Here is a 13,267-nt window from a genome sequence, read left to right on the forward strand (position 1 = left end):
ATAGGCCCAGAGAAGTGGGGCAGCTATCTCAAAGGTGTCCAGAACACCAGCCAGGGACTCGGGCCCAGGGTCCTAGAGGGGAGCTGCACAGTCCTTAGGAACTTGAGAATTCAACATGGACTGCTTGAGGTCAAGTGCAAATCTGTGGTAACCCACCTCAATGGTCTCATCTGCACAATGGGGCTCATACTAGTGCCTGGAGCCTAAGACTGAAATGAGGTGAAATCCTCGAGAGAGGTGCTTGGGAACAATTTAATACACGGATACTTCCCATTCTCTGCTCATACCTGTCTTTTGGCCACCTCCGAACTGTCTGGAAACCAGTTATTTTCAGCCTTTGAACCTGAAGCTTGGGCATGAGAGAGCCCTGGGTTGGGAGCTGGAGGCCCGAGTCCTGGGCTGGGGCTGGTGGTCACCCTCTTCCACCTGTTTTCTCCACCCAGTGACCCCACAGCAGGCAGGTGGATAAGGGCTGGGCCCACCCCTTGCCTGGTCCACTGGGGATTCTTGCAGGCCACGGCTCCTTGCTGTCTTCAGCAAACTTGCACTGGGTCCCATTCCTTCCCATTCCAGCCTCTCAGGGGCCCTGGCCCTTGTGCTGTGACTGGCCTCAGTGTGCGGAGGGGGTGGCTTCTAGCATCAGCACCCTTCTGGCCTTGCATAGTCATTTTGGGAAGAATGCTGGGAATGAGCAGAATAGGAATTATGGGGCCGTGATCTCCAGGGCGATCTAGAATCCGTGTGCTCTCCAGCTAAAGCCATAAAGACCTGGCTCCTGCCAGCCTGGGAATAAAATCTAAATCCTTCCCTGGGATCCATGAGGCCCTGCCCATTTCTCTAGCTTTGCAGATACTGGTCCTCTTGCTGAATCAGGTCAGCTTTTTGGTATCCTCCCTTGTTGTCTTGACAGGGTAGGTGGGCGATACATGGAGCACCTAACAGCCTCACTGCACTCAAGTGTTGGGAAGAATGTGGTGAAGAAAACTAAACGGGGGCGGGGGTGGTAATGAAGGAGGGCTCGTGGGCCCCCTCTGCTGGCAGGAGGCATCCCTGACGTGCTGAGCTAGCTAGGCACTAGGCGTGCATCCATGAAGATGGAAGGACCTGGAGGTCAGGGTCTCTCCCTGAGGTTTTGAGTTCCTAGTTCCCAGGAAGGGGCTTCCAGGGAAGTTTCTGAGTGGCAGGGTGAGAGCTAGTAAAGGCAAGACGCTGGGTGCAGAGAACCCCTCCAGGGGCATAGTGGCCTACCTGAGCAATGGGATGACATTTTTTTTTAAGTGGGCTCCACACTGGGCATGGAGCTCAAGCCCCAACCATGGGGCTTGAACTCACAACCCTGAGATCAAGAGTTGGACACTTAACCGACTGAGCTACCCAGGGGATCCTGGGATGAATTTTTAATGTAAGGCAAAGTCAGTCCACAATACAAAAATCTAAAAATCAGACCCACTTTTCCCGCCTGGCATCTGGGAGAGTGGGGGAGTTGGGGCTTCTTTTGCCTGCAGGGGATGAGAAGGGGCAGAGGAAGGCCAGAGAAGGGGGATGAGGGAACCAGCCCGTGGGAGTCCCCGCAGGAGGGATCCTGTTGCCCCCACCCCTCTGCTGGAGCTGCCCAGCCTCCCACACCCTCGGCCTCCAGCGCCCTCTGCCCGCGCAGGCCTGTACTGGCCTGCCTCCGCCTGCCTGGCCTGGCCCTCAGAGGGTCAGGCCCCAGCTGTATCATTTCTCCTTCTTCTCCAGCCCCTTCGATGCCGAGGCCTCTGTTCCCTCTTTGGATCCCTCTGTCACTGCTGCTGCATCCTTAGGATTTGACTCCTCATAACTGACCAAAAAAACAAAACAATAAGAACAACACCTTTAGAGGAGGGGGAGAGCCGAACTTCCAGGCCCCACCTCCCCACCATCCCAGGAAAATCCCTGGGCACACAAGGAACACCAGCCTGGCATTCACGGCCCAGCATCTTCCAGGCTTGGCCCCGGCCCCACCGCATGCCCTTCTCAGACAGGTTGCTCTCCTTTTTCTGTGCCTGGTGGTGCCAAGAGGTAGTGGAGGGCAGCAGCAGATGGAGGAGAGGTTGGGCTTGGGTGGGTTAACTTTAAGCTTCTTGGACCTTCCACTGGAGAGAGTGGGGAAAAAAATGGGGCAGCCAGGATGAGGCTATGGGAGGGGGCTGCTTCCCAGGGTGCGTGGCAGGTGTCAAACAACTCAGCCCCAGGACGCAGGCAGGCAGGGGGCTGCTCTTCCGGGAAGTGGCAAGGTGCCACTCTCGAAGGCTGCCACCCTGGCTCGGGTCTTGCTATGGGTCCCATTTATTGAGCAACTGAGTTCACGCCAAGGACTGTACCTGTATCTCTTCCCCAGGTCAACCCCAGGAGGCAGGAATGTGCCCACTTAGATGAACAGAGAGAGGTTCTGGAAGAGGAAAGTGACCTGCCCAGGGTTTCTTATAGAGGCCAACAATAAGAGTATCTATTCCTGGATGATGAGGGCCGTTGCTCTCTGTTCTCTCACATGAAGCCCACACCACTGGCGAGGACAATGAGGTTCTAGAGCCCAGCTCCCGGCCCTGAGGCTGGGTATGGTGACTGCCTGGTGACAGTGGAGGACTTGTTGCCTGCCCCTGGCAATGCTCCCGGCCCCATCCACTGGAGCTGGGGTGTCTGCCCTACCTTGGGCCCCGGGGCAGTGGGGGGAAGCAGGCAGGTGGGCACCTGCCGGGCATTACATGGCGTTGGGATTCTGCGGGCGCCGGCGGCGAGGGCCAGCTAGCTTCTGCTGCATGGAGTCGGCCAGGCTGGCGGGGGAGCCCGAGACTGTGGGGAAGTGGGTGAGCCTCGGGGTGTGAGGCAGGATTTCCGCCGAGGACTCGTAGCTGTGTGAGAGACAGAGAGACAGAAAAAAAGAGATGGAGAGGAAAAGACCGGGGGGAAGGGAAGGGGACAGAGACTTCTCTTGGAAGGAGCAGGGAGCAGAGCTGTCTTATTTTTATCTTCCTCTGCATTTTCAGACTCAGTGGGAAAGCAGCTGGACTTACTAGGTGTATAAAAAAAAGATGCACCCATACAAAGGGACACCATGCAGCTGTGCAAAAGAGCAAGGATGTTCGAGATGTGCAGGTGCTGCTGCAGAAACACCTCTGAGACCTGCTGTTTGTGTGAAAAATCCAGATGCAGAATGCTCCAAGGGTGCTTCCATCCGTGCAGGAACGCGCACGCGTGCTGTGGTGTCTGTGAGACAGCGCTCTGGGGTGGCTGCGGCGTGAGGGGTTTTTCCCTCTCCTGGCCATGAAATTTTGAGCCATGTGAGTGTGTGAACTAAGTGAATAAAAAAAAAAAAAAGAGAGCATCTCTCAAGGGTAAAGTAAAACAAAAGATAAGGTGGAGAATTAGGGAGAGAGCTGGAGAAAGAGAGAGACAACCCGCTCTTTCACCTTAACCTGAGAACTTCCTGGGGGCGGGGGCAGAGGGGCAGAGAGTGCCCACGTGGCAGAACAGTTACGGAAAGCAAGCACTGAGCAGGTGCCCTCGCTCTGGGGGTTTAGAGCTTGACCCTATGTGGACACAACAGGACTGGGACTGACGGGGGTGGGGGATGGTGACCCCAAGGCAGGGGTGTGGCTGAGAATGGACGAGCCAGAGGGTGAGGGTAGGTCCTGAGCTCAGGGATCAGATCCCATCCGTCCCCACATCTGCCCCCAAGTTCACCCCCCAGCCTGGCCTCAGAGTCCACAGGGCTTTGCCAGCCAGGAGATATGGGCAGGCAGCTTGGGAGCCTGGGGCTTCTAGGCAAGACAGGGAGGGCAGAGGCAGGTACGGAGGAGGGGTGAGTCACGGGTTCCCTTGCAGGCAGCCAGGTGCACAGATGGCCCTGGCAGGCACTCGAGGGACAACCTGGAGGCCAGGCAGGAGGCGCTGGGGGGAAGGCCCCGAGTGGGCAGCTTCAAGTGCAGCTGGGCAGCTATTTCTGGGTCCCTGGCAGGCCGGGTCAGTGGTGCTGGGGAGCAGACACCTGCTGGGAGTCACGCAGGCCGTGGGCTATGGGTGGGGCTGTGCACAGGGTGTGGCAGAAGTGCATATGGCCACGGGGAAGGGGTATGAGTGCAAGTGAGACACTCGCTGAGACAGAGCTATGGGTGAGAGCCATTGAGGCGGCTCAACAGGGACTGACACCTGATTTCCAATCTGGGGCACCTCCTACCACACTAGGATCCTCCCTATTACTCACATGGGAAAGCTGAGGCTGGGAAAGGGAAAGACTTGCCTGAAGTCACATGGTGTCACAGGCAGGCTGGGAACCTGGGGCTTCTGACAGTGGGGCAGCCTGGGGCGGGAGGGAACTACACCAGCCAGTCCCTTCCGAAGACCCAGCAGGCATCTGGATGCGGGGGCTGCCCTCCCCTGGCTCCCAGCCCCGCAGAAAGGTTCCTGCTGGTGCCACAGGCCAGGCACCCACGTGCTGGCAGAAAGGACAAGGGGTGGGGCCGCTGGCAGGAACAATGTTCCCCTGGAGACATGTACAAGCAGCCCCAGCAGGCTCCATGAATTGCTTGCGAGTGCACCTGTGCCATGCAGGTGTCTGCCCCCCGCCCTGCCTTACCTGAACATCTCCGTCACTTCCCCCTTCGCCAGTGCCACCAGGACAGGAAAGCCAATGCAGGCGGGGACCAGGTACAAGAGGGCAGGCTGTGAGAGAACAGAGCTGGTGACCAACTGCTGGGTGGCACACCTGCTCAGGGCCATGACCATCATTCCAACCTTCTCCAGGGAATAACTGCTCAGGTTCCCAGAGCTAGTCAGTGGGTGCCTGGGCCTACACCTGGGGCTCCTGACCCCCTGAGCAGAGCTGCTCGTCCCTGGGAGGGAATGCAAGGAACCCAAAGAAAGTCAAGCATGCAGGGCTTTAAGGGTACCCAGGCGTCTGGCTGGCAGGATCTTAATGTCCTGGGACATCAGGTTCAGTCAAGCAACCTCCTGGGTCCACCCTACTCCCAGGGATTCTGCTTCCCTCATCTGGAGGTGGAAGTTTACTCCAGGAGATGCTGTCAGATGCCGTTACAGTAAGACAACCTAGGCAGTCCGGCTCTAGAGCCTGTGCGGAGAGTCCTGGTGAAGCTGGGTTTAGAGGACAGGACGGAGAGCCTGCGGTGTATACTAGCTTGAGCTCAGCCTCCTGAGGAACATTTCAATCCATCTCTACATCCCTTATGACCACGCTCCTTGTTCACACGAGGAAGGCTGATGCTTTGGGAGATAGGGGACAGTGCAGACCTCAGATATCTAAATGGTCAACGGGGGACTGGACCTCAGGCATACTGGATTCTAAAGCTATTCCTTTCCCTGTAGCCCCTGAAAGCTGAACATTACTGTTCAACCCTCTGTGACCTCTAGTGCTCCCAGTGGCCTAAAGTCCCCCATGAGATGTGACCCTGCTTCCTTCTCCAATACTGACTGGCTCTACTCTGGCAAAAATGACCTTTTTTTTTAAAAAAAGATTATTTATTGGGGCAACTGAGTGGTTTAGTGGGTTAAGCCTCTGCCTTCAGCTCAGGTCATGATCTCATGGTCCTGGGATCGAGTTCCACATGGGGCTGTCTGCTTGGCAGGGAGCCTGCTTCCCCTCTCTCTCTGCCTGTCTCTCTGCCTACTTGTGATCTCTCTGTCAGTTAAATAAAAATCTTTAAAAAAAAATATTTATTTATTTATTTATTTGACACATGGCCTGAGCTGAAGGCAGATGCTTAACCGACTGAGCCACCCAGGCACCCCACAATGACCTTGTTTTGGTCCTCCTTGTCACCTCTAGCCACAGGACCTCTGCACATGCAGTTTCTGCTGCTTGTGATGCTCTTCCCACTTCTGCCTAGACTCCGCCTCCTTCGGGCTTCTGCTTCCCTGCTACTTTTGTGGGGAAGCCCTCCCTGGCAGGGAGCCAGGCCCTCTTGTTGCCTACCCTCCAGGCCCCCTGCCATTCCCTGCAGCATTCTCTGGCAGTCCGGAGCGGGACATCGCTCTGCCATTACAGACGTCAGTCTCTCTGCTGCTAGGCTGTCACCTTCATGAGGGCAGAGTCCACGACTGTCTTGGTCACTGCTCTGTTCCTGGCGTTCAGAAGAGGGCCTGGTAAGTACTAAGCAAATGGCTTCCTCATGGGTGCTCACGAAGTTAAGAGGGTGTTTTGGAGATGATTGGGGTAAGGGTGAGGAGACCCCACTCCTAAGGCAAGTGAGGTCAGAGAACAGGGCTCTAGAGCCCACCAAGGCTGACCTTCAGACCATTTCTTGGCACCTGCCACGTGTGGCCTGTGAGCCACACTACTTCATACGTACTACCCTTGGAGCTAAAAACATAATCTGAGGCTTAGATAGGGATAAGGACTTGTCCAAGGTCACACGAGGTATGTAAAAGTGGCAGAGCTTCTCCCACTGTATCGGGTATTTGCTATGAATCAGGCTTTGCATAGGTCAGGTTTTAGGCCTTTTGGATGGCAACAGAAATGACAATGACAAAAGTCTACACCAAAATATGTGAGAGGCAGCCAAAGGAGTACTCAGAGGGAGATTTATAATGTAACTCTAGGTGCATTTATTAGAAAATAAGACTTGAAATAATTTTAGATTTCAAGTTAAGAAGCCAGAAAAAGAGGGGCACGTGGGTGGCTCAGTCAGTTAAGCTTCAACCTTTGGCTCACATTCTGGATCCAAGGGTCCTGGGATCAAGCCCTGCATCAGGCTCCCTGCTCAGTGAGGAGCCTGCTCCTCCCTTTGTGTGTGGTCTCTCATCTCCCTCTCTCAAATAAACAAAATCTTAAAAAAAAAAAAAGGAAAGAAAGAAAAAAAAAAGCCAGAAAAAGAATAAAACACCAAAAAGTAGAAAGAAAATAATGACGGTAAAAGCCCAAATGGGGCGCCTGGGTGGCTCAGTTGGTTAAGTGACTGCCTTCGGCTCAGGTCATGGTCCCAGGATCCTGGGATCAAGCCCCACACCAGGCTCCTTGCTCAGCAGGGAGCCTGCTTCTCCCTCTGCCACTCCCCCTGCTTGTGCTCCCTCTTTCACTGTCTCTGTCAAATAAATAAATAAAATCTTAAAAAGAAAAAAAAGCCCAAATAGACGGAACAGAAAATAAAGCAAATATAAACTTATTAGGATTTAATTTCTCAACAGGCCTCCTCACACCCACTTTGCAGACAATGAGACTGAGGATCAGAAGAGGGAACTCCTCACACAGTTGGCCAGGATGTGGCTTTAAGTACCTCTCTGTCTCTAAGTCTTCATCAAGGCCAGGCCAGACAAAGTAGAGGGCTTCCATGGGAGGGGGGTAGGGGAAAGGTGGTACAAGTTTAGCTTCCCCAAGGGCTTGAGAGCCAGGAGCCACTGAAGGGCTGCTGTGGGAGGTGGTGAGGTTGCTATTCTCAAGGCACCAGGGGCCTGCTCCAAGGTCAGTGCTGAGCAGAGGCTGGGATGTACAGCTCCAGACAGCAAGCTGGGTGGTAGGGCTCTTGACATTCCACCCAGCGTCAGCTCTGCCGTGTGACCCCGACTAAACTGCTTCCCTCTCTGTACAATGAAGACACCTGATCATCTTGAAGGGCCTTTCTAGGAGGCTGCCAGACCCCTGGCTTGGAGTGGGATTTAAAAAAAAAGATTTATTTATTTGAGAGAGAGTGAGAGAGAGCGCATGTGAGCACAAGCGCATGGAGGGGCAGAAGGAGAGGGAGAAAGTCTTAAGCAGACTCCACACTGAGCATGGAACCTGATGCCAAGGCTCGATCTCAGCACCCTAAGATCACGACCTGAGACAAAACCAAGAGTAGGACACTTAACTGACTGTGCCTCCCAGGCACACCTGGAGTAGGTTTGTTTGTTTGTTTGTTTTTTAAAGATTTTATTTATTTATTTGACAGACAGAGATCACAAGTAGGCAGAGAGGCAGGCAGAGAGAGAGGGGGAAGCAGGCTCCCTGCTGAGCAGAGAGCCCGATGCGGGGCTCGATCCCAGGACCCTGGGACCATGACCTGAGCCGAAGGCAGAGACTTTAAACCACTGAGCCACCTAGGCGTCCCTGGAGTAGGTTTTTGGATAGAGGCAACAAGGGCTGAAGACGGGCAGTGGTGACTCCCACCTAGGGCATTGCTGGCATCGGGACTGCCTGTGTCTTAGAAAGGAAGAGGGTCCTCAAGAAACAGGTCCCCTTGTGTCCTGGATCCTCTTTCCAAGATTTCCAGGGAGATGCCGAGGTGGATGATGGGACAATGGCTAGGCTGCTGCTGGGGAGTAGCACAGGCCTGGGGCCAGGGTTAGGAGTCCAGGGCTCCAGCTGGGGCCTAGCTCGACTTGCTGCGTGACCCAGGAAATCTCGTGTTCTCTCTGGGCTACAGCATCCCCACACAGAGGACCTCTCCAGCCACTGCGGGAGTGCCCAATGGGGTCCTCAGAGTCTAACCAGGCAGAAGGCAAGGCTGCCACCTGGTGGCCACAGGGGGAATGGCGCTCAGATTGGAACAGATGGGCCTGGGAGCGGAGACTTCCCAGAGGCCTCTAAGCTAGTCCCCAAGCCAGGTCCAATAACTCGGTGACCTCCTTGTTGAGTGTCACTCTTGGCTGACACAGCTCCCCAGGCTATTTGGAGTAGAAATGAATGAGAGGTGGTTTCTCCCTGAGTCTTGGTTTCTCCACCTATAGGCTAGGGGGGACCCTGGACCTTGGACCTTCTGTAGAATGAGAGAATACTACTATTTACTTCATAAGTATCACAGATACTATAGAGAGTAAGTGAGTTAGTGAGCAAAAGAGTTTAGCACAGTGTCTGCCACACAGTAACTGCTCAACGAACAGCTACTGTGATGAATTCAAAGGTGGTTTCTCAGTGGCTGGTGGCCCTGGAAAGAGGGAGACCAGAGGGAGTGGAGGATGGAGGGGACAGTGCCAACAATGACAGCGAATACCACCTGGGCCAGGCAAAATTCTGAGCACTCTCCTTATACTAACTCATTACATCCTAAAAAAGCCCCAAGCTGGCTACTATTACTATCCCAATTTTAAAAAAATTAATCACCGAGGGAAATCAAGCCTAACTTCAGCAAGCTGCCCAGAGCCCTGCAGTGAACAGACGGAGGAGTGTGGACTTCCTCCCACCTGTGTCCCTTCAGCCCTCACTCCACCCAGCCTTTCCCACTGCCAGGGGTCCAGAGCCTGGGTTTGGATGCCACGTGACACAGGTTTGGATCCTGGCTCTACCATGCGCTGGCCACGTGGCACATAACTTCATCCGCTCATGAGGGCCCCCGTGAAGAACTCGGCAGAGCCTGGCACATGGGATGTGCTCTGATTTCCAGTCGACAGTAATCCTGGTCGACTGGATTGTTGGCTGTCGCCTCTCAGTATTACCCTCTTCGGGCCACAATGACCACTCTCAGCCTTCATCCACTCTGATTCACTCTACGGCAGCTCACTACCCAATGTGCTGGGAGGAGGGCGCAGAGGCTGGTCTGCCTGGGGAATCAGAGGAGAGGGCCCCTGACACCTTATCACTCAACTGGTAAGGTGGGTACTGGGCCGGAACACCCAACATCCACCCCAATACTGTTACGTCTGCCCCACTACGGAGGTGCAGAAGCCAGAGCCCCTCTTTCCTAGACTCCTTGCGGTGGGAGCCACAGGACACCGATCTGGCCCATGAGATGAGAGCAGCAATCTGCCAAGAGGGTTCTGGGAAAGGTTCTGCCTTCCTGATGAAGGCAACAAGCATGGCTGGTATCTGTGCTCCTCCCCCTTGCCACTCACATGCCTGTGCTACCTGGAGCAGCTACTGGCATCCTGTGATGGCCTCAGGTGAAAGGCCAAGGGTCCCAAACATGCCCCCGCTGATACCGCTGGGGAGCACCTACCCCTGGACTGCTTGTGCATGTCACAACAAACAAGCCCTATGTACGGAAGTCCCTGCTAGCCACAGCGGGAGCACTCGCCACGCATCCCCCTGGCACGTAGTACAGCCCTGCTCACCTGGGCATGCTTGAAGATGTGCATGATGAAGATGGTGAGGCCCAGGCCAAAGATGTAGGCTGCAAAGCTGGTGTAGAAGTAGGTGTGGGTGTTCTTCTTTAAGCTTCAGGAAGGTGTGGGGAGAAAGAGGAGGAGGGTTAGTTGCAGGCATGGGAGGAGCGCCATCTCTTCGGAAGGGGGAGCTGGGGAAGACCCTGGAGGTGTGCGATGGCTGAAAGGCTGGCACTGGGCATGCATCCCGGGACTGTCCCAGCTATAGGTCTTTGGACAAGTCACTTTCCTTCCTTAGGCCTCCATTTATTCATCTGCAAAATGGGAAAACCGTGATCCATCCGCTCAGTGACTGTGAATATCAAGGGCCATAACCTAAAACAGTGGCTTTAAGACCTTAGCTAGCATACAAATCACCTACAGAGCTGACAAAAAACCCCCCAAAACAAAAAATTCCAGGTCCAGTTCCCCAGGGAGTCTGACTGACTAGGTCTGGGGCAAAGTCCAGGAATCTACATTTTGAGAAACCACCGTGGTGAAGCTACGAGTCACGCTTTGGGCGACCCTGATGCAGAAGCTGCACCGCTGACTTCCTCCTTCCCAGAGCAGTGGCCGTAACAGATCAGGGAACCTGTTGCACATGCTAAGTAGCTGCTGACAGCGTGGATAAAGTGCGGGGGGCTTCTGGGAGGCGAGCCATCTGAGAGCAGCCTCAGGACCGCATCACACTGCCGTTACCGGACTCCCCTTCACCTCAGCTCTGTGACTTCTGCGTGTCCCTGGCACCCAGCACAATCCCCACGCCCTCCCCCCCCCCCCCCCCCCCGCCCCCCCCCCCCACCCCCCCGCCCCCCCCCCCCCCCCCCCGCACATCTGACTCCAGCTGCCACTGAGCCCGGAGCTGCGGGCGCACTGGGAGTTCTGCTGCCGTGGAGCCTGGGGTGAAGCCGACCACAGTGGGCATGCGGCACAGATTCCAGAACCAGCTTGGAAAGGCTGGCCAATCCTGCCCATCCAGGCTAGGAATGAGGTTCTGCTTCTGAGGGTGCTGGCAGCCAAACGTGACTTTGTGTCGCTAGCCAGTGGCCCAGGGACGCTCGTGGGTTCTCTTTGCGTCACCTCTGCACAGCCAGAAGTACAGCTGGCTGGCACAGACGTGCCTCCTTTACTGATTGGCCGGGTCCCTCCCAAAGGCTAAGCCCGTGGACGTAAGCAGAGGCAAGTTTCACAGACAAACCCGATTTCAGAGACACTGGTACAGTTTCTTGCTACCACTGTCAACACTATTACTGCTTTTGCAATTATGAGGCACAAGGAGATTAAGAATAAAGTTCACAAACCACCTTGAAATTCAGTGCACATACTGTGAACCTTCCACTGGGAAGACCGCGCCACCTACTGGTGGCACGCCCAACTGCATTAACAGTGCAACCTTTCCTGTTGGAAGTGGTGACTCGAGTTGGCCCCCTTACCGCTCCGTGCTCAGTTTCCACAGTGGACTCCAAAAAAAATCTGAGTGAGGGGAGCACGCAGGGAGCAGCCAGAGAAGCTGGGACACAGTGACCTGAGCCTGGGCTGATAATGCATGATGACGACTAGACTGCAGCTGGGTCTCCCTGTGGCCCTGTGCTCAGGGCTCCCTCCAGGTTTTCCTGGTAATGCCAAGGTCTGAGCTCTTGTTTACCACAAGAGTTAAGAATGAGAAACCTTAGCCCAGAAAGGTCAGATCACTTGCCAAGGTCACACAGTGAGAAAGCACTGTGAGTACCACTAGGACCTTCTGGGTTTAAATCCATTGGGAATATGATCCTTTTTTTCTTTTTGGCCACAGGGTCTTTGAACACTCAGTACGTCAAAGTGCAGATAAATCAGAATCGCACCGGCCACTGCGGCGGCAGAAGGTCTGATCAGAGGTCACCTCTTCTAGGCTCCTGAAAGCCACCAAGGAGCCCCTGGGGTACCCTGCCCAGGGAAGACCCCCCACTCATGGAGCTTGAGGGCTAGAGTTTCCAAGTAGCTTACCTGATGTCAAACCGTAGCAGCAAGGCAATGAAGATCCCTGTGGGCAGAGAGCCAGGGTTAGTGGCAGGGAAGCCAGCACCTTGGGAAGGCCTGGGAATGGAGTCTCCCGCCTGGGATGGGGAGGAGGGGGGAGGAGTGGGGTAGTGAACGAACACTCAACCTGGTGTTCCCAGTCATGGAGAAGTCACTGGGGCCAACACTGCCGACCGCCAGCAGAAATCCTGTCTACCATCAGGCCTCCTCAGAACAATAAGAAGGTCCCAGGAGTTAGCTTTGGTCTGGGACTACACTGACCTCATAGCACTCTACTGTGTCACACTGGGCCCATCTACCCAAATGTTTATGGAGGCCTTCTAAGTACCAGGCCCTGGAGACAACAGGAAGCAAAATCACTGCACCCACAGAACTCAACCAACGTGACAGGAGGTGGACATGGCAATCCAACAGGAACAAAATTCACTCTGAGATCCTAACTGTGAAAGGGTGCTTTCTATGTCATGGGTAGGTATATCTGGGGATACCTGGCAGGCGAGGGGATGTTGGGGGGAAGAGGAAGAAGGGCTTCTTTAAGGAAGTGACGCTTGCCAGGGAGAGGGAACAGCACATGCAAAGGTCCTGAGGGAAGAGGGGTTAGGGTGTAGCATGGGTCAAAGAGCCAGGAAGGAGATGCAGGGGATGGACCAGCCAAGTGGGGCCGTGGGGCACAAGGAGGAAATGGGTTTCTTCCCTGAGTGAGGGAACACATGGAAGAATTCCGAGCAGGGGAACAACCTAAACAGATTCTGGGAACAGGCCTCGTGGCAACTGCTTAGTTGGAGGGCGGAGGAGGGGCAAGCAGACCATCAGGAGGCTCTGCGGGAGGGCGGGGGAGGATGACTCATTCTGCCCACCCACTGCACCCCTACTGGCACTTCCAACCCCAGCCCAGACACCCCAAAAGCCCAAGACTCTCCAAGACACAGCTGGCCGGGCCAGCCTCTGTCTGCTACTCACATACGATGACTGTCTGTGTCTGTCTCCCTGCTGGTCTCAGGGCTCAGACAGGGCAAGGGCTGAGCTGATCAGAAGCACTGACTGGCAGCGTAGGACTTCCTTTATTTTTTTTTTTTTTTTTTTTTTTATTTTTTTTTTTATTTGTCAGAGAGAGAGGGAGAGAGAGCAAGCACAGGCAGACAGAATGGCAGGCAGAGGGAGAAGCAGGCTCCCCGCCAAGCAAGGAGCCCGATGTGGGACTCGATCCCAGGACGCTGGGATC

The 13,267-nt window shown here is 54.9% G+C and overlaps 1 protein-coding gene across 2 annotated transcripts in view; it reads right to left on the minus strand.

The window, feature by feature from the left end:
• Positions 1-1,363: 1,363 nt before the first annotated feature.
• Positions 1,364-13,267, minus strand: part of LOC111141426 (histocompatibility minor 13) — a 41,688-nt gene continuing 29,784 nt past the window's right edge. The window contains exons 9-13 of one of the 2 annotated variants that reach the window (XM_022493968.1): positions 12,013-12,049; positions 10,000-10,102; positions 4,598-4,683; positions 2,727-2,873; positions 1,364-1,822 (exon numbers count right to left, since the gene is read on the minus strand). In XM_022493968.1, coding sequence (XP_022349676.1) covers positions 1,720-1,822; positions 2,727-2,873; positions 4,598-4,683; positions 10,000-10,102; positions 12,013-12,049 — 476 coding nt within the window. In that variant the 3' untranslated portion in view covers positions 1,364-1,719. The remainder of the gene's footprint in view (positions 1,823-2,726; positions 2,874-4,597; positions 4,684-9,999; positions 10,103-12,012; positions 12,050-13,267) is intronic. The other variant, XM_022493969.1, reaches the window with a different exon arrangement.

The sequence above is a fragment of the Enhydra lutris genome, unplaced genomic scaffold (genome assembly GCF_002288905.1).
Source record: "Enhydra lutris kenyoni isolate GAN:26980312 unplaced genomic scaffold, ASM228890v2 scaffoldscaffold6, whole genome shotgun sequence".
NCBI classification, from domain to species: domain Eukaryota; kingdom Metazoa; phylum Chordata; class Mammalia; order Carnivora; family Mustelidae; genus Enhydra; species Enhydra lutris.